Source organism: Megalops cyprinoides, chromosome 22, assembly GCF_013368585.1.
Source record: "Megalops cyprinoides isolate fMegCyp1 chromosome 22, fMegCyp1.pri, whole genome shotgun sequence".
NCBI classification, from domain to species: domain Eukaryota; kingdom Metazoa; phylum Chordata; class Actinopteri; order Elopiformes; family Megalopidae; genus Megalops; species Megalops cyprinoides.
In genome coordinates, this window is record NC_050604.1 from 15,681,420 (window position 1) to 15,706,476 (window position 25,057).

The 25,057-nt window shown below is 43.2% G+C and overlaps 2 protein-coding genes across 5 annotated transcripts in view; one reads left to right on the forward strand and one right to left on the reverse strand.

Annotated features, from left to right (window-relative positions):
- arfip1 (ADP-ribosylation factor interacting protein 1 (arfaptin 1)) overlaps positions 1 to 3,131 on the reverse strand; it is a 28,344-nt gene extending 25,213 nt beyond the window's left edge. Inside the window, exon 1 of the mRNA XM_036516975.1 lies at positions 2,991 to 3,131. The gene's annotated coding sequence lies outside the window, so the exon portion shown is untranslated. The remainder of the gene's footprint in view (positions 1 to 2,990) is intronic.
- A 3,149-nt stretch (positions 3,132 to 6,280) lies between these two features.
- tmem154 (transmembrane protein 154) lies at positions 6,281 to 19,930 on the forward strand. 4 transcript variants are annotated; one of them, XM_036516427.1, is made up of 9 exons: positions 6,281 to 6,436; positions 9,101 to 9,139; positions 9,432 to 9,494; positions 10,049 to 10,129; positions 10,502 to 10,690; positions 11,046 to 11,100; positions 13,617 to 13,693; positions 14,570 to 14,613; positions 17,332 to 19,930. In XM_036516427.1, the coding sequence occupies exons 1-8, from the start codon at positions 6,343 to 6,345 to the stop codon at positions 14,605 to 14,607; spliced, it is 636 nt and encodes a 211-aa protein (XP_036372320.1). In that variant the 5' UTR covers positions 6,281 to 6,342; the 3' UTR covers positions 14,608 to 14,613; positions 17,332 to 19,930. The 4 variants fall into 4 exon arrangements, with proteins under 4 accessions (XP_036372320.1, XP_036372319.1, XP_036372322.1 ...); XM_036516426.1 differs by having other exon boundaries at positions 17,403 to 19,930; XM_036516429.1 differs by lacking the exon at positions 14,570 to 14,613 and having other exon boundaries at positions 17,403 to 19,930.
- The last annotated feature ends 5,127 nt before the right edge of the window (positions 19,931 to 25,057 follow it).

Sequence of the window (25,057 nt, forward strand, 5' to 3'; positions counted from 1 at the left end):
ACATAATTACAGTACTGTAACAATGGCACAACTACAGCCATCATAGGCTGCCTTGTTACAAGTGAACTTTGGTCAGGAAGATGTTTGAGCGTTCCGTCACCGGGGGCTCCAAAATGCAGAAGTTCAAAGTCACACAAACTCCTCAACTGCATCAGAAAGAGACAGAGCACTCATACTGTAGTCTCCCTAGTGATTGACACTACCATGAGACACTTCCTTGAGAGAAATCTTTATTGTAAGCCATAAAACATGGCTTACAATCAAGATGTAGCACCATCTGCTTATGTTAAAAAAGAAGTGACCCTCCACACCCAACCCACAAAAACCATACTAGTTGATATGAGTCTCTCTCAAATGGCCAGCAACATATAAATTTGACTCTGAAGACAACCCAAACAGTACAAGTGGAGCATGTTACCACTGTTGACAGAAAGGGCAACAGTAATTAAAGACAGGAAACTCTAAGCAAAATGATGGATTATCACTCTTTCACAAATACCACACAAAATAAATTAGTGTCTAACATAGCATAAGGAAATCCCTTTTCTTAAAAATATTACGCATGACGTGTTTAAGATTGAGTCCAAATCAGGAGGCCAATGCCACAACCCATTGCAAACAATTAGCGTGAGACGTACAGTATAACAATACTATAGGGCCGTGTGTGCACTGTAAGTGTATATAGGTCTTTGAAAGTAAAATAAGTTTCCCTTTCTTGCATTTAAAAAATTACATGAATGATGAGCTTGTCTTTAGGTACCACAAAGCAAAAAGTGTGGACATAGGGTGTGTAGCATAGAGAGTAGGGTTTTATATAGGGAGTTATATAATTTAACAGTATTCATTTTGCAAGATCTGATGTTTTTACAGTACATGGAACAGACAGACTGTTGAGAAACTTTGAATTCTGTACCCATACACAGTATGGCATTTTTATTATTTTCAGGTTTTTTGCTTCACTAGCTTCACTATGAATTAAAGCAGTATCTGTACTGTCATGCTTTAAGCTAAACGTCTATGCTTTTTACAAATGAATAAGTGAAATTGGCTTGGGGGACCCATGTACTGACACTAGACTGTTTCCTACGGTAAACCACTGATCACAAGGGTTGGGAGGTGGAGCTATCGTTAGAACATAACATCTGTGCCCCAGATCCCTTTCATGACATAGTATCCTAATTCAAACGCCCATGAACAACATAAATTCATCTGCAGAAAAAGGAGGATGTAAATATAATGAATTTCAGACGCAGGCCAATGGTATTTGAGGTATAAGGCAGACACTCTAAGCATGGAGACCACAGTCGTTGCCAGGAGTTACTCAATAGGTACTGCATATAATAAATTCAAGGCGGGCTGGACTGGGACATGACCATTGCAGACTGATAGTAACATTATCTAACATTCATTATTAGCTAATGTTGCTATTAGACTGAAAAAGAAGAAACTTCTACAGCAAGTCGGGAGTCCCGCGCCAAAATGCATAGGTCCGACGAACCAGCTAGTTATCGTTACATCTCTGGACATTTCTGTGGTGTAATTATTTTCTCAGATTAGTTAAGTTTGTTCGCTCTGTGATCTAATGATCGACACACAGATTCCAACGGATCAAGTAGCAAGCGACTGAACAAGTCGGTTAGGTTTCTGTACAGGCTGAAATGGGTCCGGGGACGGAGGCATACCCGTGTTTCTTAAACAGCAACACAAAGTAACCAACACATAAGTTTTCACAATCGAAAAACAGGCCAAACCAGTGGGTGTTTCTTTGTTAACATTGTTTGACTCTCTGTCCGTTGTAAACTTGATTGTATGCTGTTACAGCCTTCAGATATAGATCAATGTAACAGTTGTAAATTTGGCGCAATGCTTACATATCTAACCAAGCTATATGGAGCCGTATTTGAAGACTGTAGCTAATGGCACACGGTCAACACAACATTATTTGCTAGAAGTAGAACTCTACCAGCTAGCTAGCTAACTGGCTAGCGGTTAGTTAGCCACCTAGCTAGTTGGTTAACTGGTGTCACGCTGTTCCTTTAAGAACAGAGAAGGAAACACTTTCCCAGTCCACTTCAGGGACACGTAAACGGTAGTTATCTGGCAAGCTAGAGGTCCACTGCCATGAAAATAAAATGAACCGGAGTCAAAAGTTCGCTCGGAGACGCATTGGTCTTGACCCTTGTTAGCTAGCTATTATCTAGATTATCTACAACCTTCTGGTTCGCTATTGCTTGTTTAACCAGTAGCTCGATATGCTAGCTCGTTAGCTAGCTAACAAGCCGTATGGCAGGGCTTGCTAGTCTCTGAATCCAACCAGTGCTACCGGCGCCAGTCCCTTGCTTTGTAATGGCTAGCTAGTGACAGAGCCCAACTTCCTCATGGAACCACAGCTTATAAGATGTTGGCATACCAATTTACTTAGTTAGTTAGCCAGCTGGCCAAATCACTAGAGTAGTTATAAATGCAGAATGCAGGTAACTAGCTATTGTTATACGAGTGACATAATCGAATATTTATGGTTTTGACCTTTAAACCTAGCGACCTAAAAACAGTAAAACCCACAAAGTCACTTAAGTACTTAACTAGCTAGCTATATGTTTTAGCTTGTTGTATTTAGGTTACGTGCGCTATCTTGCTAGCTAACGTTGAACCTGCCATGAGTTGAAGACGGAAGTTTTAAACTAACTTTGATCGTCGCAAAAACCAACGGGCAGCGATGTTAGCCAGATGTCCCCAATGATGTACCCATTAACTAGTTAGCTAGGAATCTAACTAGCAGTGAACCACTGCATTATTGATTCTCGTTAGCTAGCTACAAGCTAACTTTGCAGTTCTTTCGGCCACTGTCCCCACGGTGTCACTACACACCCCTGACAGCAACAGCTATGGTTCAGGCTGGCGAGATGTACTGCAACACAATTGTTGCTCACTGGTAAGCTTGCTAACGTACAAAAACAGACACCAAACGACATCCGACGATAATCTTTTACCTGCCAACGATGTCTAAAGAATTGACTCTCTGTGTCGTTTTGGAGGTGCGTTCTCTCCGGTCGATGTTTTTTCTTCTTTTTTTGGTAGATTAAACTCTTCTACTGCAACTGTACTGCGGCGCCCATTGGACCTGTACTCAATTCAATGAAGTCGCTCAGACCCGGAAGGGGACGGTTTACGATAGAGGCAGACGACAGAAAGAACAGGCATCCACATCCGGGAGTTTATGTTATAATCTCCATTATAAAAGCTTAACCGCCAGAACAGGACATTTAGGTGGTGAAATGTGGTGAAAATTATCTGTATTAGTTAGCAGCTTGCTGAAATGTGGGGATGTGTAGCTGCTGGGATCAGCCATACACTGTCGGAAAAATGTAGTCTTTAACTTTTTTTGACTGAGGGAGATGCGATACGTTCTCCACTGCTCACAGCTAGCCAGTTTGTATGCGACTATCTTTGCTGAACACAAAATGACAATAGTTTTGTGCTTGCAGAGATGTCAAGCGACAGGTTAACAGCATTTAGGTAAAGAAGCAAAACCATTGGTAGCGGTGGTGGTTGTTGAATACGTAGTGTTTAAGAAGAGCAAACTGAAGCCTGACCAGATCACAACGTTAGCTAGCAAGTCAAGCTACACCTGTGAAAGACGACCTTCAATGAGTTCCATGGGTTCACTAAGGACCACGTGTTAAAGTTTTATCCGACGGACTAAAGAGGCTGAAGCTTTTGTGCTGAAAAGGTTACATTGCTTTTGGAAACGATAACTCTCTCTCTCTCTCTCTCTCTCTCCAGTATACATATACATATATTCATTTGACCCAGTAGGAAGCAGTTGTGAAGAACACTTATACAAGGAGAAACACTTGTCAGCATATCTGTAGCAAGCTATTTTTACACTTATTGAAGTACACTGTTCCTGAGAAAGCTAATCATTGGGCTTTTCAGAATGCTACTGTGCATTTCAAGCTTGATGTCTGAGAATCCGTTCTTATCATAAATAAATGGTTACCGGCAAACTTTTGGGAGCTGTATGAATGGAGAACCAGGAAGTGTGTGATCAGCTTTTGCATGGACAGCAGTGACGTGTCTTTGTTTTCACTGAACACTGAGAACATATTGGGATGCCAAGTATGTCGTCTGCCAAATTACACAGGTTGGCAGGTCATACTCACACAAATGTAGCACGGACTGTTAGATTAAATCTCAACAGGAGCTACAGAGTGGCAGAAACTACAGTCAAACACGGTCGCAAAGTGGCACATAATTATGAGGTATAGGTGAAAATCAGTATGGAGAAGGTGGAACAAATACAGTACCCTCACTTTATGCTCTGTGGACTGTACATCTGGGCCAAGACAGACAGCTGGAAAACTAATACTGTGGTGTTGGCAAGTGATGTCCAGCAAGAGGCAGTGCAGTTTTGCACAAACCTTTAACTGTACAGTACTGAAGAATGAGAGGCGGGTGGTCTATATTCCTATGTTATCGTGCTAGGGATAAGATTAGAAGACTGTGATCTGAACTTAAGAGGCATTTGGGAGCCCAAACTCGGTGCCATTGGTATCACAACTATCCTGTGTATTGTGTGTTATTTTGTGTTTAGAGAAGCCCTTTCTATACAGCCAAGTTCAACTTTAACAATAATTCATAATAACGTAAAATGGCCTAATGACTCTTAGGAGTTTGTTTAGCCTCTTTCAGACACATTGGCTGAGTCTTTTATCTTGTCAGCACTGAAGTAGCTTGACGCTTTCGTGCGGTGCACATATCTACCACAGGGTGGAGCCAGAGACACAGGCTCCAGTGCTGCTGTTCTGACATCACAGTTCAGTAATACAGACCTAATCCAACTGTGTATGCTGGTTTTCATTCCATCTGAGCTCAATGAATTAAGAGTGTATTAGGGATTTGACAACAATGAACAGTTATCTCTGCACTGAGACATTTGCATAAGACAATTGTATATATATGTATGTTTATACTAACAAAAAGGTTAAAGTGAGCAAAGGTAATCTTCAATTTATTTTTTGAACGTATTATTCGTAGATTAGTTCTTTCAAAAATAGACTTTCAAAGGCAATTAAGATAAATTGCTGGCTCACTGCAACAATTAAGCAATTAATTAGGCTTAATCAAAGGACAGAGTAATGTGAAAAATTTGTTAAAATGTGTTCAATTTTATGTGATATGAAGAAAAATAAGATGAAAAAAAGAAGCCTTTACATTATTCTTTATTGGCTCCAACACTCCCCAAAGGAGACACCATGCAGCTGATAATTGTGAAGGAATATAGAAGGCAGACCAATGTTCAATGAAAAGCTTCATCAAACTCTATTCATTGTGCATTGTTCAAACCAAAACCACCACACACCACAGGTTTCCAGGACCAGGACAGAACAGGAAAATACTACACTACAGTATAGGTCTGACTTTTACTTTTACCTATATGTATACATAAAATAAGTAAAACATATACACCTGAGATTCATGTCTTAGCCTCCCAGCCTTCGTCAGAGGGTGCACAAACATGCACCGGCCTGACTTTCTGAGGGCACGTTGTGTCACGGAGTAATAAATTAGTGTGCTGTTTGGCAGTGTGTTAGTTTGCGGTGTGGACACAAGAGTCATGTAGAATTTATTTGAGGAAGTGCTGACCAGTGACAGAGGTGTGATAGTTTCCATGGCTGGGCTTTGTGGTTCTGGCAACAGGAATAAACAATTTGAAGCTGTCGGGGCAGCTTCTGTCTTCCTTAGAAATCCCACATATGCAAACGTGTCATTAAAATTTTAATAATCACTTTCAGGTGATCCAGCTTGATGGGTATAGCATCTGACAGTGTCTCCAGCCATTTACCTTTAAGCAGTTTTTCATCTGGTTATTTCAGTAAGTGCCATTTACCTTTAAGCAGTTTTTCATCTGGTTATTTCAGTAACTGTGAAACAAGCAGGACAGCAGAGAGGGTGGGAGAACTCTGCTTTTGTTTCCTGTTGTAAAAGTGTGTTTCTTTTTCAAAAGAAAATAACCTGGAGACACACAAAACATTCAAGCTGCACCCTTAACAAGCACATTAAGGTGTGAAAAAGGGCCTCCCTTTTGCCATTTCAGCAAAAAAAGCCCTCACTTTTTCTGGCAAGTCTACATACCTTAGCAAGAGGAATTTATTTTCGTAGCTCGCAGAGGTGCAGTCAGGCTTGTGTCTACAAGCACACTGCTGATTGCATCACATCCGAGACATCTCTTTCTGTAGCTTAGAAGAAAAAAAAAACTTTAGGTAAGTCAAAGCCTGAGCAGGAAACAGGAAGCACAGGATGTCATGACGGCGAGTGAGAAACCCAGGGCACCATGGCACCATGCCGACATCTGATAGAACAGGAGGCTTGTCGAGGAACCAGAAGATGACCCTGCTACTGTTGCTGGTTCTGACAGCTGGACTGGCCGGCCGGGGTAGGTGTGGGTGGCTTGTTTTCCTGCTCAGTGAAAACAGTACTACAGCAGTTAGCCTTGCTGTATGACTGTAAAAAGAAATGAGTTAAATCACTACCAGGTGTGCTGTGATTATGATGTGATGTGGTGTGGCTTATGAAAATGGCATGGCAAACATGATCTGGCAAATGAGCTTGCTCTCTTTTTACGCTCTTTTGTGCACTTTTGCCGGTATTTACACTGCTGCAAGTATGGAACGGTTGTTCCTTTTTAAAAATTAAACACACAATGCTTTGACTAAACCTGAAGAGTTGTGGAAGTAGTATATTTTATTAAAGTTCTCCTACTTTCATTTGTAAGAATAGGCTTACAAACTTAACAGCTTCAGGGAGAAATTCTTTGACTGTCATGGTTACTATTCTAGCACTTTTCCATTGCAAAATTATTTGTTACATCATTCTAACTTGGTGGGGGTACACACTTAAGTATTTTATGGAGGCATTGTTATTTGTTTTGTAAGAGATGAGGAACTGTGATAAGCACCAGCTCTAAACAAGCTTTTATTACTGTTGTTCCCGATTCAAACAAAATGGTTGCTTGAAAGTAACTTGTTCCCTCTGTCTACAAGAATGCTTTCAAATGAACTGTGGGCATGTCGGCCATGTTATCCCTGAAATATAAAACATTTATGTTGGCCTCCTTCCTTGTCCTCTCACTCTCTCCTCACACTCTTGCCTTTATGTTGCCATATTTAAGGTCTATCACTTTTCTCGGAAATGACAAGTTGTCAAAAATGTATGGACATGGAGGTAAACGTGTGGCGCAAATTACTGCGAAGAATTCCTCATTGCAGAAGTTATCTTGTGTTAATGGGAATCGTAGGTAGCTGTATAAACTAGATGCATCTTTATATCCTGTGGTGAGAGTTATTTAAGCAGATCAATCAGGTGAAATGGATCAATCAGAATCTTCATCCTTGGAGTAAAGGGGAGTTTGTGGGTAATGATGGCAGTGGTGGTGTTTTGCTAAATATTCTGTTTTCCTTATTGTTCACTTTAAAATGTGTGTTGTGCCTCTCCCCTGGAAAAGAAACACACGCCAATGTGATGACAACCAAGCCAGTGTATTATTGTGACAATGCTGTATGAATCATGCAAGCTCTTCTCTGTAACTGCAATGATTAAACATTCAGACGTGCCGTCACAGTGGCGCGGAGACTGACACCGAGGCTAGTCACATTTCCCTCAGAAAACTTATAGATCCATTCTGTGGAGGACATGCCTGTGCAAGACCTGTAGTAGCTCAGCCAGGGTTTCTAACACTGACTCTCTCTCTCTCTTTCTCTCTCTCTCTCTCTCTCTCTCTCTCTCTCAGGAAGTGAGCTTATGCAGTACGTGGTCTGTAAGCTTTACATACCTGTTAGTTTGTGTGTGGTTCACATATAAAGCCCTTTCATGACCATGACCTTTCATGGCTTTGCTTGTGGGTTAACTGTGCTGGTTATAATATTTTGGGTGAATTCAGCATTATTGATTAAATATCATATTTGTCTTCGCTGTCTGTATGATACATTATGTCATGTCGACATCCACAGCACCTGAAGCATACTCATAACTACTTGAGGCTCAGGATTGTCAGTAAACAGCAATACATCATTAAAAATTGTATCGCCATTGTTGTTACAGCAGTGAACATACAATGTTGGTCCTCAGTGTAACAAAGTGCAATAACTGAATAATGTAGAGGAAGTAAAGCACGAGGGAAATTAATGAAAATGCCATGGTTTGCTCACTTCTTTGACCACAGGCCTGTGCAGTGCTGATTGGCACAGTCCACGATTGTATCAAAAAAAAACTGTTTCCAAGGTTTATGTGTAGTCTGGGTGCTTCCTCGACAATGGGCAATTTTAGCCAGGGTTTAAAAAGTCACATTCCATTAAAGTCACCGGTGTGTTCCACACCGCTCCTTGCTGTTGCCAGGTGACTGTTTCCACACCGCAGATTTTCCCAGCTTGCTTTGATTTCTGTAGCATCACTTGGCAGTGTTCCCCCGGCCTAGTCCTGGGGATCCACCATGCATGCTGTTAATGTAATGCTGATCTTCATTTGACCCAGCATTTACTCTGCAGTAATTCATTCTACGGTATGTGGTGGCGCATTTGGGCTACGGTAAAAAAAAAAAAAAAGAAAAAAAAGCTGTTTCTTCAACATATTTAAAAAATGCATCCCTTGAACAAAGTTTTTGCTTTGCCAGGGTTTCAATTACCCATTCTAATTACTAATTACCCCACTTAATTACTAATTAGTTGTTAAAAATATCTTAGTTCCATCTATAATAGAGAAGCAGAGATTGTACTTGTTTACCAAAATGCCAAAAATGCCAGATCCAAGTGGGTATTTAATCAGCCGCTCAATCAAACCTAAAAGATTCAGATGCACAACAGTTCCCCAGGAGCAAGTTTGAGGAACTCTATACCAAGGAAGAAATCCATCAGTCCACCCACACTGAACGCAACAATTGCCCCTTGTGTAAAGGTAGCATCACAGGGAAACTTTGGTGAATCAGGATCGCAATAACTCTGCGTATTACTTCCTCCTGTTAAGCTGAGTCATTGAGAACATCAATCGATGCCTCTCCCCTGAAATGCTCAAAGGTTCATGTCAGCGCTTGTGTGTGTGTTTCCAGTGCACTGCGAGGACGAAGAGGAGCAGGCTGGAGATGGAGGTAAATTCCAGGGAACAAAGAGGGAGGGAGGAGGGGGAGGGAGGGGGGGGGGGGTACTATCTCATATAGCCTGTAGCCATTGTGTTTAAGAGAAGATCATATGGTGCTTCAACACTTAACCTTCTTCTGCAAACTATTATGTTTTTCCTCTTTTGCTGGTTTGTCAACTGCTGTTAGTCGCAATGCTTCCACACATACGCTGCGTCAGTTCCCACAGATCTGCGAACAGCACTTTGGCAAGTGTTGCTATATGGCTTGCGAAACTCACGCTGGTTTCTGTGCACTCTCACAGAAATCCAAGAAGAAAGTGAAATCACCCCTACTGAAGAAGATGGGGTACCCGCAGGCACCTCAGGTAAGCCCTGGTCAGGGAAAGGACTCATCATGGATGTGGAGATAAGAAAACATAACACATTTTCTGACCTGTACCATAGAAGTTGACTCATCCCTGTTACTGATGCAGGAAGCTTCTCTCTGTGTTTATCGCCCATTTACACAACACGGTTCTGTCCCAGTAGCACAGCAAGCAAGTTGAATTCATACTCACTCTTTCAATAATAAAACAGTGTAACACATACATTTTAGCTTATGTGAAAGAAAACCTGGGTATGCTCTGTGAAACAATAAAACCCAAGGCAAGTGTTTGGCTGGACATACCAATCACTATATTTAAGGACCATTTATTTTATGTTGGCTTGGTATGTTCAACAAAACACTTTCCTCAGGGTTTCATTTCAACATGCCTATAGTTTTTTTTAAGAGAACATTAATATTGATGTGCTAAGTGATAGTTTTACAGTACAGATAGTCAGTTACAGTAAGTGCGTTATCATCTGAAAAATATGGCTCATATGCCCATGAAGTGCAATGTATGTGTAATTTCATTCATTTATTTATCTTATATGGCAGAAAATGATGGAAACGAGACTGTGGAGGATACTACACTCTCTGGATCAGGAGAGCTGACCCCTCAGCTCCCAGGAGGTCCTGGTATGGATTCTTCTAACCTAAATGAGCCCAGATTCTGTGTTGACTCTCCTTTTAGAAAGTCATTGGTGTCTACTTTACGTGGCCTTTGCATTGCCAATGTAAGAGAGACTAACATTGTCAAGGACAATGACGTTTTTATGTGTTCTTAGTTTAAGCCTTGACAATTACGACTTCCTTATCTCATCACAATTTATGATCAGGAATATTTTATTTTACCAACGTACGGCGTCCGTTGCGTCTCTCCTCAGAGGCATAAGATCTGTTTCTTCCCTTTTTGGAACATCATTTCTGGGCAGTTCAAACAGGAGGCTGAATATTATTAAAAAGAGAAACAACGTCAATGTTCATTCAGACATTTGTTTCATTTTGCAGGTGGCATTGGCCGTTCATTTGATAGCACTGATGAACCCATGAGCACAGTGGAACCTACCCCCAATCCCGAGGGCGACCTGAGCGCTGCTATCATCATAGTTCCCTTTGTACTTCTCCTGCTGATCGGCGTGGCTGCGGTCGCGTTCTTCATCAGCCGGAGGAGGACCAAGAAACAGCACGCCAGCTCCGGTGAGCCCCGCTAGCACTCAGTCTCACCGCTCCTTACCATTATTACGGGAGGCGATCAGTAGCGCACAGCGTGTCAGGTTTCCTTTCGTGTTCGGTGCTGCAGCGCCGCAACCGAGAATCCATTCCAAAACAAGGGGTCTTATTTGATGAAGACAGCGACTGCGGTTTCGGGGCTGATTGACTTGCTTAATGCGCATATTGGTTTTGAACTGATTCACTGGTGGATCAGTTGGGTTTCATTCCTGCAACTCCAGCGCTGAAGCACAAATAACAAAAAAACGTGTGGTCCTTAGATCGTTCAATCGAGAGCATACCGCACAACACATTGCATCAACGAGATTACTCTCTGTTTCAGATCACATGAAAGACGATGAAGTCTTCACCAGCTGCGACACGGAAAAGGTACCGATGTAAGTGAAAACGGTCTCAAGTGCGGCTCGCTGTTTATGATTCACCCTTTCCGTCAAAGCAAACACAATCCCGTCCACTTAGTGAGGTATTTGTGGTGTTTTAAAACAATTAACTGATTAGCTTTGTGTTCTCTGACACTGTGAGTTTCTACATTGTCCTTTGACTGCAAAAGTCTTTCTCAGTGTTACCTCCACTACAGAAACTCTCACAGCTAACAGCTAACTCAATCCAGCACAGTGCTTTCCCCAGCAAAATGTAGAAGTAACGTTATGAGGCCTTTGAGCAGGTTACGGACACAACAAACATCACTATGCTCAAGCAAAATGTTAATTTTGTGCAATATTTTAATAAGAGCATGTTAAGGGAAGCAGGTAAGTAGCAACCAATTTATAGTGATAAATCACAGTGATTAAACACATAATTACGGTGTTTCCTGAGTGTCACATGCCATTAATTTGGCCACTGAAGTAAAACATCACTCTGATGGTGTCTGATTACATCGCAAGCTGGCAGCTGCATTTGTCACCAAAGACACATACTGTGAAACATGCCCATTTCAAAGTATATTATAAGACTAGGAATGCCAACTGTAGTTATGGAGGTGCTGATGGACTTTAATGGCATATCAAATCAGGCCTGGCGCTATGGGGGTGCTTAGGGGTGCATTGCACCCCCAGACAGACCTCAGTGCACCCCATATTAGTTATCTCCTTATATCCCAATGTCACCATAGTATTTATGACTTTTTGTGTACCCCCATGGATTGCAGTTGTACCCTTCTGTATTTTCTCCTGGCACCAAGCCTGTATCAAATACTAAAAGGGTGACACAGCCATTTTCAGACGTGTTTTAGAATCCTCTGAATAGTGTTTCAAGCCACTTTCAGCTTGGTGCTTAAAGTCCCTTAAAGATGTGGCATCTTAGTTACTGCCAGCACGTGGGTTTCACAATGCGGTTTTGAGCGCTGTTGCAATGCCTTCGAGTTCCTCTGGGCATGACAGAACACATGGCTGATGTCTGTGGGAGGTACCACCTCCACAATGGCGCCCACATCACGATAGTATCAGCAGTGACAGCTATAATCTCTCTTCTGTTTTTGAATGTTTGATAATATCAAAGCACATGGTACTGCTTGAGCCCTTAACAAAATGCAACACACAGCAAAGATTCTTCCTTTATTTTCAAATGTGCATAAATGTCTTGTGTAGATTAAAAATGTATAACTGGATAGAAATTCAGCCCAAACCAGGGAATGTCATCCACAATATGTTATTCTCTACATTCAGTACATTATTTGGCTTCATTGAAGAATGAATACCTGTTATTAAACTGTATTCTTTATTCTAAGATTTCCACCATAACACCTGATCCTTTTATTATTGTGCTCAGAGAAGTTACATCTTTGCCATAGTATCGAGAGGTTTCAGCAATGAAAACACTAAAAACTGGCATCATAACCATAGCGTAACTTTCTGATGTCATAAAAATTGTAATATGCATAAAGTTAATTTTGACAAACCTTATGCCGCAGTGAGCAACCTTCTACTGCTACTCATTGTACAGTTACACTGAAGCAGAGGTAATAATGACTCCATCCCACTGAAGAAAAAATGAGAAAAGTGAACTTCTCATCTTCTGGTCACTTGACTTCAAGTATTATTTTCAACAGAACTGTGTGTGAGGAGGTCTGTTTGAAATGACCCCGATGGTTATATTTGCTGTTATGCTGTTTGTTGCAATTTCCCTCCTCTTCTCCAGTGTCCGCCTAAAGGGAAGTAGCGTTCAGTCTCTGGCCTATCTGTAGCTTGCTGCTGGGCAGATATGTTGAAGATGGTACTTTCGTCTGTCATGTGGGTACCCTGAAGTCCAGGGTCTAGCCTCCTTTACCAAGTGAATATAGTGGCTAGGAAGCTAATTCTAACTCAGTGTCAGGAAATTAGCAATTAAGTCTGGAGTTTTTAATGCTAATTAATGGATAATTATACACAGCCAATTAACAATGTACTTTAACTTCTTTTGTATGAACTTGTTAAATCACATATTTCATTAGATTTGCTGAAACCAGTACACTAATAAATCATTTCTTTCAATAACAATAAACACTTACTCATTCTGAGGATATCCCTAAGGGATTTGTTGAGCAGAATAATTATTTTGAACTCCATCTATAAATGTAACTCTGTCCAAATTGGCAAATTTGTACCTTAATAAATGTGAAAAAAGATGGAAAAACCTGAAAATCTGGTACTCAAGGTGTGTCAGAAATATATATTTATCTTGGAATTTATGGAAGCTAGTGTAGCTACAGTGCCCTCTTCTGAAAAAGTAGCAATATTCTATAATGTCTGAGACTGAAAAAAAAAACAGTATGCCTTCATTTTCAGGCATTCGACCTGTTAAAGTTCCATTTTTTGTAAAAGAGGAACTTATTAACCATTAACTTCAAACTAAAAGCCTGATAGCATGGGGGAGACTAATTTCCGACCTTTAACATTCTGATCTCTCCATTGTCTAGGCCCATGTTTGAGGATGACGTCCCTTCTGTACTAGAGCTAGAGATGGAAGACCTGGAGAAATGGATGATAAAAGATCGTGAGTCGGATTAATCTTTAATCTTAATGTGATATCTGTGACCCGAAAGACAAGCATACACAAGCACTGGTTTCCCAAGCCTCATGGGTTCTTATTGTTAGTGTTCATATTTTGTTCTCTTCGGAAAGGATTGTGACAGTACAGGCCAAGTGATCCGAGTTCCGCTGTCTCATCACCTGCAGCATGTCTCAAATTCAGAGCCAGTGGATGCCACTGACATCCCTGAAACACTGCACCTATCTACTGTAACTTAATACACTTCCTGCATAAATGCCCTGATAACGTCCACATTTTATTAATGCTCTTATACAGAAATTAGATGCGGTGACCTTTAGAGTCACCCAGCCACCCTGTCTGATACAATTATAACATTCTGTCAAAAAAAATTTAGTTTCAATGAATGTAGTTAAGCATTATTCCGGTGCGCCTGAAATGGAAATACACATGCCCTCCTGCAGTACAGCACTACTACCAGAAGAGGTCACACTCACATAGCTTCTCTTGTTTCTCAAGACACAATTTTGATAATTGTTGAGGTGACAGCCAGTTGACTTATTCACTGAGCATTTTCTTGTTTTGTTGTAGTTTTCTAAAGCCTTCCTAAATGTTTGCTGTGAATGATATTTAAGTTAGAGGGCCATGTGTCCAGAAGAAGTTACCAAAGTCGCAATGGTAAAAAGGTTTTCTGTGTGCTGCTCGGCCAGCACTCTGACTCTCATCACATGCTCCTGTCTTGCAGGTTGCATCGTATAGCACACATACACTGTGCAGTTTATGCCTCACCGTGACTTTAGTGGTTCCAGAATCATAGCCGACAGCGGACATGTTCATGTGTTTCAGTTTTTTTTTTTTGTTGTTGTTTGTTTTTTTGGACAGCTGGAGGAATTTGCTTGGAAACCATACAAGAAAACTAATACCGGGTGAGCAGACTGCCCTCATTGTTCTAGAGAATTTACTGTAATGAATAATCTCCTTTTTCCCCCCTTTGAAATTTGCTGCAATGTTTCGGAATGTGTCCATCAGCCTGCTGCTCGTGTTGCCAGCTCTATTGCACATGAGCTCACTTATGGGGGGGGGTGTTATGGCTGTCTGATTCTCACACTCTGCCTCAGTCATTTTGTAACGTTACAAGACGAGACAAGATGAGTTGAGTGTGTCACGCCCATGGCTGTAATGCAGGTGCACTGTAATTTCCAGGAATCAGGCAGTGAGCGACACAATGTTACCTCCTCTTCTCTTTGACGTGTAGTAAGTGAAACTCAGCAGGAATGAACTCTATGGTCTTAATACAGGGGACACTACATTGAGCTGTGCCTGTTTTCCTGCTGTATTTATGAGATAACATACATTTTGGTACATGTATATAATTAAGTTAGCATCTGACATAATGGTTTTTCAAGAGACCGGTGCATGTCACAGTAAGCATCGTGTTTCCTCCTTGGCCAGAGCACTGTACCCCTCTAGGGTTTAACAGGATAAGAGCTGTATCCGTGGTGACAGCCCCTCCCACAGCAGAGCTGTGTTGTCACAGGAGACAGGCGTGCAGGTACACTGAGCTCTGCCTTGGTGTGTGGTGGCAGTGCAGTCCTGCTCTGCTGCATCTGCAACATTCTCACACACACACCCCGTCCCCTGCTCCTCCTAATGGACATTTTGCATCTGTCGAGGTAGGAGATGTCTGTGACGCATCTGCTGAGGTAGTTCATCGATGAATGAGAGCTTGTGGCTTCTAAGGGGGCTGAGAAACCAATAGAGTAAATGGCTTCTGGAACAGGTTCAGTCAATAAGCTATCAACATCAACAAGGCAATGCAGTGGGGGATCTGTGAATTCCGTACCCATTTACAGTAGAATCCTCTTTCTTCGGGTCAGGTGTTTTTTCCTCATTTTAGTAAACACACATTTGTTATTGGTTATGAAGTAGAGCTATCCCTGGTCAGATAACCCTGGGGTCTCACGGATATCCGTAAAAAAGATTGTTGCGCTGTGTTTTACAAGAGAGGCAACACAGAGGACACCTTGACCTCAGCTAATCCATGCGAGCACATGCAGACCGCCCTCAGCAACCGCTGTCATTGGCTCCGGTGCCTTATCCTGACACGGCCTCGGCGGAGCGTGGCGCGGGGGCAGTGCCGTGGCTCCTGAACCCTGACCTCCCCCTCGCTCCTGCCCGTCGCTGGGGCGCTTTAAGGCCGGAGCTGCAGCGTCTGTTAGCCATTACACCGGCGGGCGTGCGCATGCGGCGCAACTGCGCGAGGCAGGGGCCCTCATTAGCACGGCCGGGGTCAAGGTCCGTCAGCCAGAGCCTGAGCTGGTGTCTTCTACACACAGAGCTCCCAGCTCCCTGCCGGTCACTGTGGAAACAGCAGAAAGTCCAAACTGCGAGACAGGAAGCAGTTCAGCTGAGTGCAACGCCGCCCTGTACAAGCAGACTCTCCATATAGGGGCGTTATCCTGAAGATGCATGTTTGTTTCTTATCACGATGATACTCTTGCCCCATCGCTAACTATCCTAAGCAGCCTCTTAAAAATGCTTACTGGTACTTTTTCAGTATTATGCAGATAACCCTGCTGTCTGGTGCCGTCACCACACACTACACACCACCAAGCCCGTAAGGCCTGGGGTGGGTTTTGGGTTTTGTTCCATGTCCCCCCGCCTGGAAATGAGGAAGTCGTCGTCACAGCACGGCCATCATATGAGCTCACTCCAAACATTTGTCTTCCTTCTATTGAAATTACTGCATGGAGGAGCAGCGGAGAAAAACAAACAGTAGTGTGTGAGTGGATCTGGTGAGGCACGATGGCTGTTTATTCTTGGATGCACGTCGGGCTGACGGCCCTGTCGTGTAACTGTCTGTGAATCCCAGTCATCCTCGTGTTCCGTGTGGAACACTCCAGGAGACGGTCGCCAGTGGCTCATCTGTCCCGTAGCCTCCTCCAGTCTAATGGGGCTGAACTTGGATACCACCTGGGTGGGAGATATCTGGAGAGGCACAGTTGCTGCTAGATGCAGTATTTAATAAACTGATAGGGGGCAGGCTTTTGTTTGGAAAGAACATAAAACCAGTGCCCCAGAACAGTGAACAGAGAAGCCATCTTTGGGATGCGATTTTAACTCAATTATTAAAAATCCAGCTGCACTTATTGCAAAGAGTAAAGGGCTGCCCAGTGTCCTAATGCATCCCCAATGTTTGAATCTCGGTCTGGCCACCTAACTATTCCCTCTCCACATCAACTTAGCTGCGGCTCGTGTTCTGGTGTAAAAACATCCGCCATATATCACTGAGGTGTGCAATACACATTAACGGAGCTTGAGGTACCACATCAGATGACGATAACATCCAGAAATTGTAAGCTTTGGAAGATGCTCTGTATAGGAGCGTCTGCTAAGCAATGAGAATGTAATGTAACTCTTTTAAGGCACGGATGTCTGCTAAGCAAACATGATGTAAATATTTGTGCACAATGTAAACTGCTCTGGATAAGTGCTTCTCCTGTTCAATTATGATGTAATACAATGTACCACATCAGGTGAGTGTCAGCTGTAATGGGCTTTATGCAATTGCTATATGCAGTACAATTCATCATCATCACCATCATCATCATCATCATCTTTTTCTTTCTCTCCTTCCTCACCAGTGATGTCCTAATGTTCTGAGTGCAGCGCTCCGGAGGTGACCCGATTTGATGAGATCCTGTTCTCTCTACAGGGTAAACCGAGGGGTGGTGGGTGCTGTCTCCGCCTTCTGCGATGTCACCAAGCCACTGTGGGTGATGTCATTCTCTCAGCACGCGTGATGCACTGTGTGCCTCTGATCCCATTCACCCTGGATGTTTCCTCAGTGTTAATTCAGCCACATGACCAAGGCAACACCATCCAGGGTGATTTAGATTCTGTTACTTTAATATATGTGGATTTACATAACTGGACACCAACATGAAGAAATAAGCATGAGCACCTAAAAGAGCTTGCAACACTTTCTGTGTGGCGAATGCGAAACAGCGCTCAGACCTTCCCACTGCGTGACTCCCACACACAGACTGTGCCTCTGGGGTTGGGTGATGTCGCATTAAGACCGCGCCTCAGGCTTTCCACTGTATCCTGGTTACATGCCCTTGACATACAGCTGCGTGTATCTTTGTACCCGGAGGTAACACAGCATTCTGAGACCTTGCTCCACTCAGGACTCTGCTTTTCTTTGCACGAACGTTGTCGTATTTTGACGGAGAGCTTATTTGTGTTTAAATTCGGTCGCATTTCGCTCGTTGTGACATCGCTGTTGATATATGCGGCTTTACCACTTCAGCTGAAGAAGCGGAGAGAATGGGATGAATGTTGAAAATGTTGCAAAATTGCAGTAATCCGTTTATCTCTCTCTCTCTCTCTCTCTTCTTGGTCAGGATACAAATTATTATGCTAATGTAGGAGTGTGAAAAAAATATGCTTTGATTTGCATTACTTCATTAGCTCACTGCCTTTTTAAAGTAGAGCATCTCTCGTGAAAATTCCCCTAATTTCAAGGGTTGTTTCATGAATGATCAAAAAAAGGTTCTGCTGGAAAATGTGAACACATGACAACTGTACAGTATATACACAATGGAACACATGGTAGCTGCAGTGTGCTTGTGATGTAACACATGGTGACTGCAGTGTGCCTGCAATACATGCTGACTGTGCAGTGAGTTTGCGTTGTAACAGACAGTGACTGTGAAGTGTTCTTATGTTGTAACATATGGAGGCTGTAGTGTGCTTGTGATGTAACACATGGTATTTGTATTGTATGCTTTCTGAAGCTGTTTAGTATGCAGGATGTAAGGTCTCCTCTCCCATCAGCCACACCTGTCAAAATAATTTCTGAAATCTCAGATTTCATGAGGATCCCAATATCCGTAAAATCAAAATTAACACTGGACTGGCAGAGTATAAATATTCTGTCATGTCCCCAATTAGACTTATGCTTTAACTTTGCGAGCTTGTTCTGGGTCTGGTAGAGTCTCTAAATGGTGTGTCAAAGCCATGGACTACATTTCAATAGGTAGCCTCTTTATTAATGGTGTATTTCTTGTAGTGTAGTGAATGTGGTTTGAAGCATGGATTCCATACACAGTCTCCTATCTGCACACTAATTATGTCCTTTTTCAGCAAATTCTGTGGCACAACAGGGTATCACTGTGTAAACCTGGAGTGCTTGTACCCTTAATAACAGCATGATTCAGCCAAGCAATTTTGTATATCAGAGTTTATTGTTGTTTGGCATGTTTTTGTTCATATGTTGGAGATTTTCACTTGTAAATAGAAAGTAAAAAAAAAATCTAAATTCTTCAGACATATGTTGTAATTTAGAGGTCATTGTTTTGTTTATGTCAGTGGAATGTCAAGCGCATTTCTATGCATGCAATGACTTAGAAAGCTATGGTCCTCGAATGACTCACTATTATCAGGTGAATATGCATTATGCATTTGATTTATGAGAAACTGAACAGAAAGCCACAGTAAAAGGCAGTAAAATATCAGTGTATCAAAGGCAATGTGAAAGTCCCATGTCGCAATAGGCCTTTGTTCTGTGTTAAGGGGCGTAAGGTGTACGTGTGACTGCCTCTTGTCGTTGGCCCGATCTGCTCTAGCGTGCGTGACATGTCTGTGAGCCGTCACCCCCGCCAGCTGATCCCGACGGCGAAACCCGGGGCTCCGAGTCCCTCATTTCCACTGGGCGCTCTGCGCAGATGTGCATCGCTGGGTAGTAATGGAATTCATATGAGCCGACAATGGGAACAAGGACAGAGAGCGGCCGGAGCAATGCATATAAATAAGGAGCACATGACAGGATAAATGGGCTCCATATTCTTTCCCTTTGCCTGCTGCCAGTCCTGGGCATTGAGAATTATTCTGCCCAAAAAAACAACAAAAAAAAAGAGCTCATGGTCTTATTTTATGCTGCTGTGGATTTTTACGCTCTTCACCTGAGAATAGAGTGTTGGCCAAAAACTCTGCAGGAGCCTTTTCCAAAATTATCCTCCAAATGATCCATTTCAATCCTCACTCTTTGAACAAGCGTTAGGATTTTCTAACGATTTAACTGAGTTAAGATTTTTGCTGCCTTTTATTTAATTCTTTTGTATTGAATGTTGGATCGCTGTCAGATTTCTTGTTCAGATTACTGCAGGGATTCGTTCTCACTGGAATGTAAATATTTTTTATTAACTTCTCTTTCATAATTTTTCCCTCTGCTTTGTTTGATATTCTCTGTCCACATATTTTTTTAATAAATTTGTTCTGTATTTTCAAATATTCTCATTGTATCGCTTCCTTGTTGCACATGTAAGCAGCAAACCTGTATACGCTGTGTCTATTCCTGTTATTTATCATAGAACATCAAGCATCTGCCTTATGCTAGCACCCTCCAAAGCCCTTCCCTCCTTTCAAAGCAAGAGCCAATCAGGTGGAACTAGGCCAGGTGAGAAGTGTCAGGTGTCAACAGTGGGAGCAGGACCTGTTCTGATGCACGCCTGCTCTGATAATGGCCTTTTCTATCTCCTGTGTCTGTGATGCCAAAAATTTGTCCACTAAGCAAGGCACTGTCAGGTCTGGATGAATATTCCCACAGATAAGGACACTGGAGCGAACACGGGCTCATTCTCACGGGCCCTAATCAGCCCGTTCTAATCGGCGTCTTGTCCCGCTGAAGGGCATCTGTCCATCAGATACGATGTCAAGAGTGTTGGCAAGAGGCCTGCCATCTCCGCCTGGGATCTTGGTGTGCGCTGCACATCGCAGCCAGCAGAGCGCACACACACACACACACACACACACATGCACACACACACACCAAGGTGTTCCCACCATCGCTCCCATTGCACAGGACAGTTTTAGGTAAAATGGGTTTACCTGGAGGACGACGGAAAGAACCCAGAGAAGGTAAAACTCCATATCTGAAGTGGGAATGGGCACTAATGCAACAAGTAATATGCTATACGGGAGCTGTTTAATTGTCTGATTTAAATTTGGTTAAAATATGGTGAATGCAAGCCCAGCACAGCTCCTCTGACATGAAAGGCAGTCAGTGGCATCACCCTGTGATAAATATAACTCCATATATCGAAAACAGGCTTCTATTTCAGCCAAAGTATCCTTTGTCCCTTGATTCTTGGCGTGCAGTGAGACCTTTATTTACTGTATCAGAGAGTACGCCTTCACGAGTGTATCATTCCTGCCCTCGGGCTCTGTCCCTGTCACACCCAATCAGTCCCCTTTCATGACCAAACAAACAGCCGGGTCTGTTTCAAAAGGACCCGCCGATTGCTGTAGCCTCTCTAATCTAGGCCATCTGCGAGGGCGAGGGCGAGGGCTGCGCTGGCGGCTGTGCACGCAGGTGTGTCAGAGCAGAGGCTGAGTCAGGGGGTCGGGGGGTCGGGGGGTGAGGTGTAAGGACCGCAGTGAATGAGTGTTCCTAACGAGCTCCCCGGAAGCAACTCCGACGGGGGTACCTCACATCTGACACAGCGTCACACGGACGCAAGCACCTGTGTGGGTGCCTGATCTGTGCCGCGATAAACTGCCTGATCAAGGCCTCATGAAACCCCTTCACTGTCAGAAGTGTGGCAGGTGGCGTTACTTTTTTCAGGTGATTAATTGATTCATGTAATGTTCTTACCACAACAGAGTGAACATCTGCACTGCTGTTATATGACCCAACAGTTTAGAACACTTTGTTGCACTAGTGCATAAGGGACTAGGGTAATCACTGTCTGCTGAAGAAAAAGCAGCATCCCCTCTGTCTGGGTGCTGTAGGGATCTGACATGGCTGTTGGTATGGCCTTTTTGTTTAGATAGATAGATAGACAGTAATTTAGTGATGGAAAAAGGAAATTGCACTGCCAACAGTGAAGCACTTGGGAGGTACACACCATAAAAAATCATAAAACAATAGGACAATAAATAGTGCGACTGCACCATTAAAGTAACAAGTTGCAGAATTTCAGTAATTTCCGTAAGTGAGCTTCTTGCACACATTGCACATAAATATATTGCACAAGGGCTTTCATTCTTAAGTTGCACATGAGTTATTGCACTGTGGGGATCACTATGGTGATCTCCCCACAGCAGAAAGGGGAGGAGTTAAACAGTTTTATCACTGCTGGTAGAAATGATCTCCTGTGATGCTCTGTGGAGCACTTTGGAGGGATGAGTCTCTTACTGAAGGTGCTCCTTTGGAGAGAAGAAGCCAGCCCTGCTTCCAGGATGGCACCAGCCCTCCTTCGGAGCTTGTTGATTCTGTTGACATCAATTGTCCTCACGCTGCTGCCCCAGCAAACCACAGCATAGCCACCGCTGTCTAATAGAAAATCTGTTTGTGCTGGTCTTTTCCAGGGAGGGTGAGGCCTACCAGAGAGAGACCAGTATGCCTGTATCAGCCTGGGGAGAGCAGGGTGTTCTGCTTTCTTTGTCTGAAGTGTTGTCTTCCGCTCTGGATCTGTCTGTACAGGGAGCAGAGGCGTAGCCACGGCAGCCGTGTACATGTGCAGTGAGGTCACAATGGGAGGCGGAGCTCTGTCACAGGAGCGGCAGAGTGAGGTTGCCTGAGGGGAGGTGTTAGGAAAGATTTATTAGGCTGTTAGAGAAGGTTTGAATCTTCATCAGCCTACTGTTCTGCCCAGCGGTGTATCCGTGCCTTGTGAAGGGAACCCTCAGACAATACCATGCCAGCGTGAGTAGGAAGACCGTGTCAGAACTCGGGTCAAGTAAAGAGGTACAGCACTATTATTTGAATTTCCTGTCTTTCTCCACTTTTGTTCGCTCTCACTTTCAGCTAAAACATTTTTTTTTAGATGTGTTTGTATTAAAGCTCTGCAATGCCATGCCCTGCTTCATCCATCAAGGAGTAAGAAACAGCCCCTCAGGATGGCTGACAGACAGCCTCTAATTCGAGGGTCAGAAGGGCAGCCCAAGCAGAGGCTGGGTTTCCATCAGACTATAAACAGTAAGGGGCTGAAACAAAACATGCAATTATGAATTTTTCAACAGCCAGAACATTTGGGCTTTGTCTCCAGGAGCAATCTGGGTGGAATTCTGCCTATTCTGGTTGCTTTTAGTGGACTCAAACATTGCTGCAAAGTATACAGTGAGAATACGTAGGGCGGTTACCAGTGAATGTCTGTACAGCAAAGCTCATCTAAATAACCCCAGCGCTGTGAGACAGAGAAACAGATGGAAGGCATTTGGGTGTAAACCCCCCCCCCCCCCACACACACACACACACACACACACACACACGCACACACACACATACACACACACACTCACTCGCATACACACACACTCACTCACTCACACACACACTCCTGCCTCCCCTGGCCGTTGTCTGGTCTGGCTGCCTTAGCTGCACTAATCTCAGTTATGTGTGGAGCTATGTGAGCAAATTTCTTGTGCTAATTAAACCCTGCACGATTAAGTACTGTATCCAGCTCTGTGTCCTGCAATCTAGTTGTGGATTTCCCCTCTTTGGAGTAACTGAAGACTTCTTATCATCAGACAGACAAATGAAAATAACGATTCATTCTCATTGCCAGATTACTACTGTAACTAAGTTTTCTATCATGTGGCACGTTCCGGTTTGACTGACCGCAAATCTATCAGCACATGCATACAGTTTCTTTACTTCGCAACAGCTATCATTGAGCACTCAATATTCCTCTCGTCACTCACATCCACCTAAAGATTCATACTGAATGCAACGGGCTGTGGGACTGACTGCCTGCTGGGGTCTCATTGTGTTGTGCCAGGTGTCGGGCAAAGGGCTGTGTTGCTGGAGCTGCCACATCTGTTGCGCTCCTGGTAATGCCCAATAACTGACTGGAATGCGGTACACATGATACCCGTGAGAGGGAAATACCACAACCTACACCCAGATGAAACCTGCACCCAGATGAGCTGTCTAGAAATAAAAAGCACACTTACTGGTCCTGCTGGTAAAATGAATTAATATCAGTCAATTATGTGATACTTTGGCTGATGTAAAACACTGCAAAAAGTATTTTTGATAACTGCGCCGTTGTTATTAGGTCAAGGGAATACCAAATGTACCCCTCACTGGATTCAAACCTGCAAAGTTGTGATCCCTACCGTCTGCTGTGTTGCCAGTAGTGAAAAAGTTGGATGTAATTATATTCCCTAATTGAAAGAGGTGAAGACCTACAGTTAATGCTGAAGACAAAAAGGAGACGTTGCACACACGTTGGTCCTTTCTTGGAAGAAAGAGTATTCACCCTCCTTGTTTTACCCATACATTATACTTATCATTATGATCATGTACACTGACATTGTGATTTTACTGTATTTGACCAAACAGACATTGTCTGCTTAAGATGCAATAATCAGATATAATTCCTTCTCCTTCTTCCTTTTCACACAAGGTGTCCTCGGCTTGAGAGGTGGATTCTCAGTCGGTTCGCGTCTCTCTAAACAGCTCCGGCTGCCTCTGAAGCGCAGAGCAGTCTCCGGCGCTTTCCTGGCCCAGCGCCAGTGTCAATTCCACACTTCTTGGAATCCCATTCTTCGCTGCTTAGCGATAGCGCGGGCCTTCGGTTTCTCCCTCTGGCGGGGAGAGATACACAGCATGGAGATGCGGGGAGAAAAGGCTGAGCGGCAGACAGCATTGTCTGTAAACACAGACAGCACCTGAGGATAGGAAAAACATTCGAATCCCAGGCGGGGCACCTCTGTGGGACCCTTAAGAAAGGCATTCGGTCTGAATTGTTTCAGTGGAATAACCAGCATTATAAACAGATGAGGTGCTGCAGTGTGAGCTTCGCTGGGCAAATTGTTTAAAGTAGGGTAGGTTCTGTATGAGTTCCATAATTTGCCCTGTGGGACCCATCAACCTCTCATACCTGTCTGTGCTTCAGACATGCAGCACTTTGAAGAAATACTATAATGAAGCACAAAAAGGTGGTTGTTGTTTCATGAAAAGATTCTCTCCTCTTACAACACCAAGGTGAAGGTGTCCTGATTTGACCAAGGCACCACTGTAAACTCACGTTTTTCATACTCCTTTCCTCCTGAAAATGCTGCTGTACGTACTAACTGTGGTATCTGAACCAGTTTAGGTTTCTACTGTCAAAAGCAAGTTTTGAATATGTCATTAATACGGTTTGTGTTTTGAGCCCAGTTTAGGTGTGAGTGTATACACATACACAGCTGGCAAACACAGCCGAAGATGGATGAGCATGAACTCTGTAAGGCAGAAATTGGGTGTTTGCTTCAGTGACCATAAAAGTGATTATTCCAAGAAATGAGAATGGTATCAGGTATACATATATTTTTTAATCAAAATGTAAATTACAATGTCTATATATGATTTAACATCAG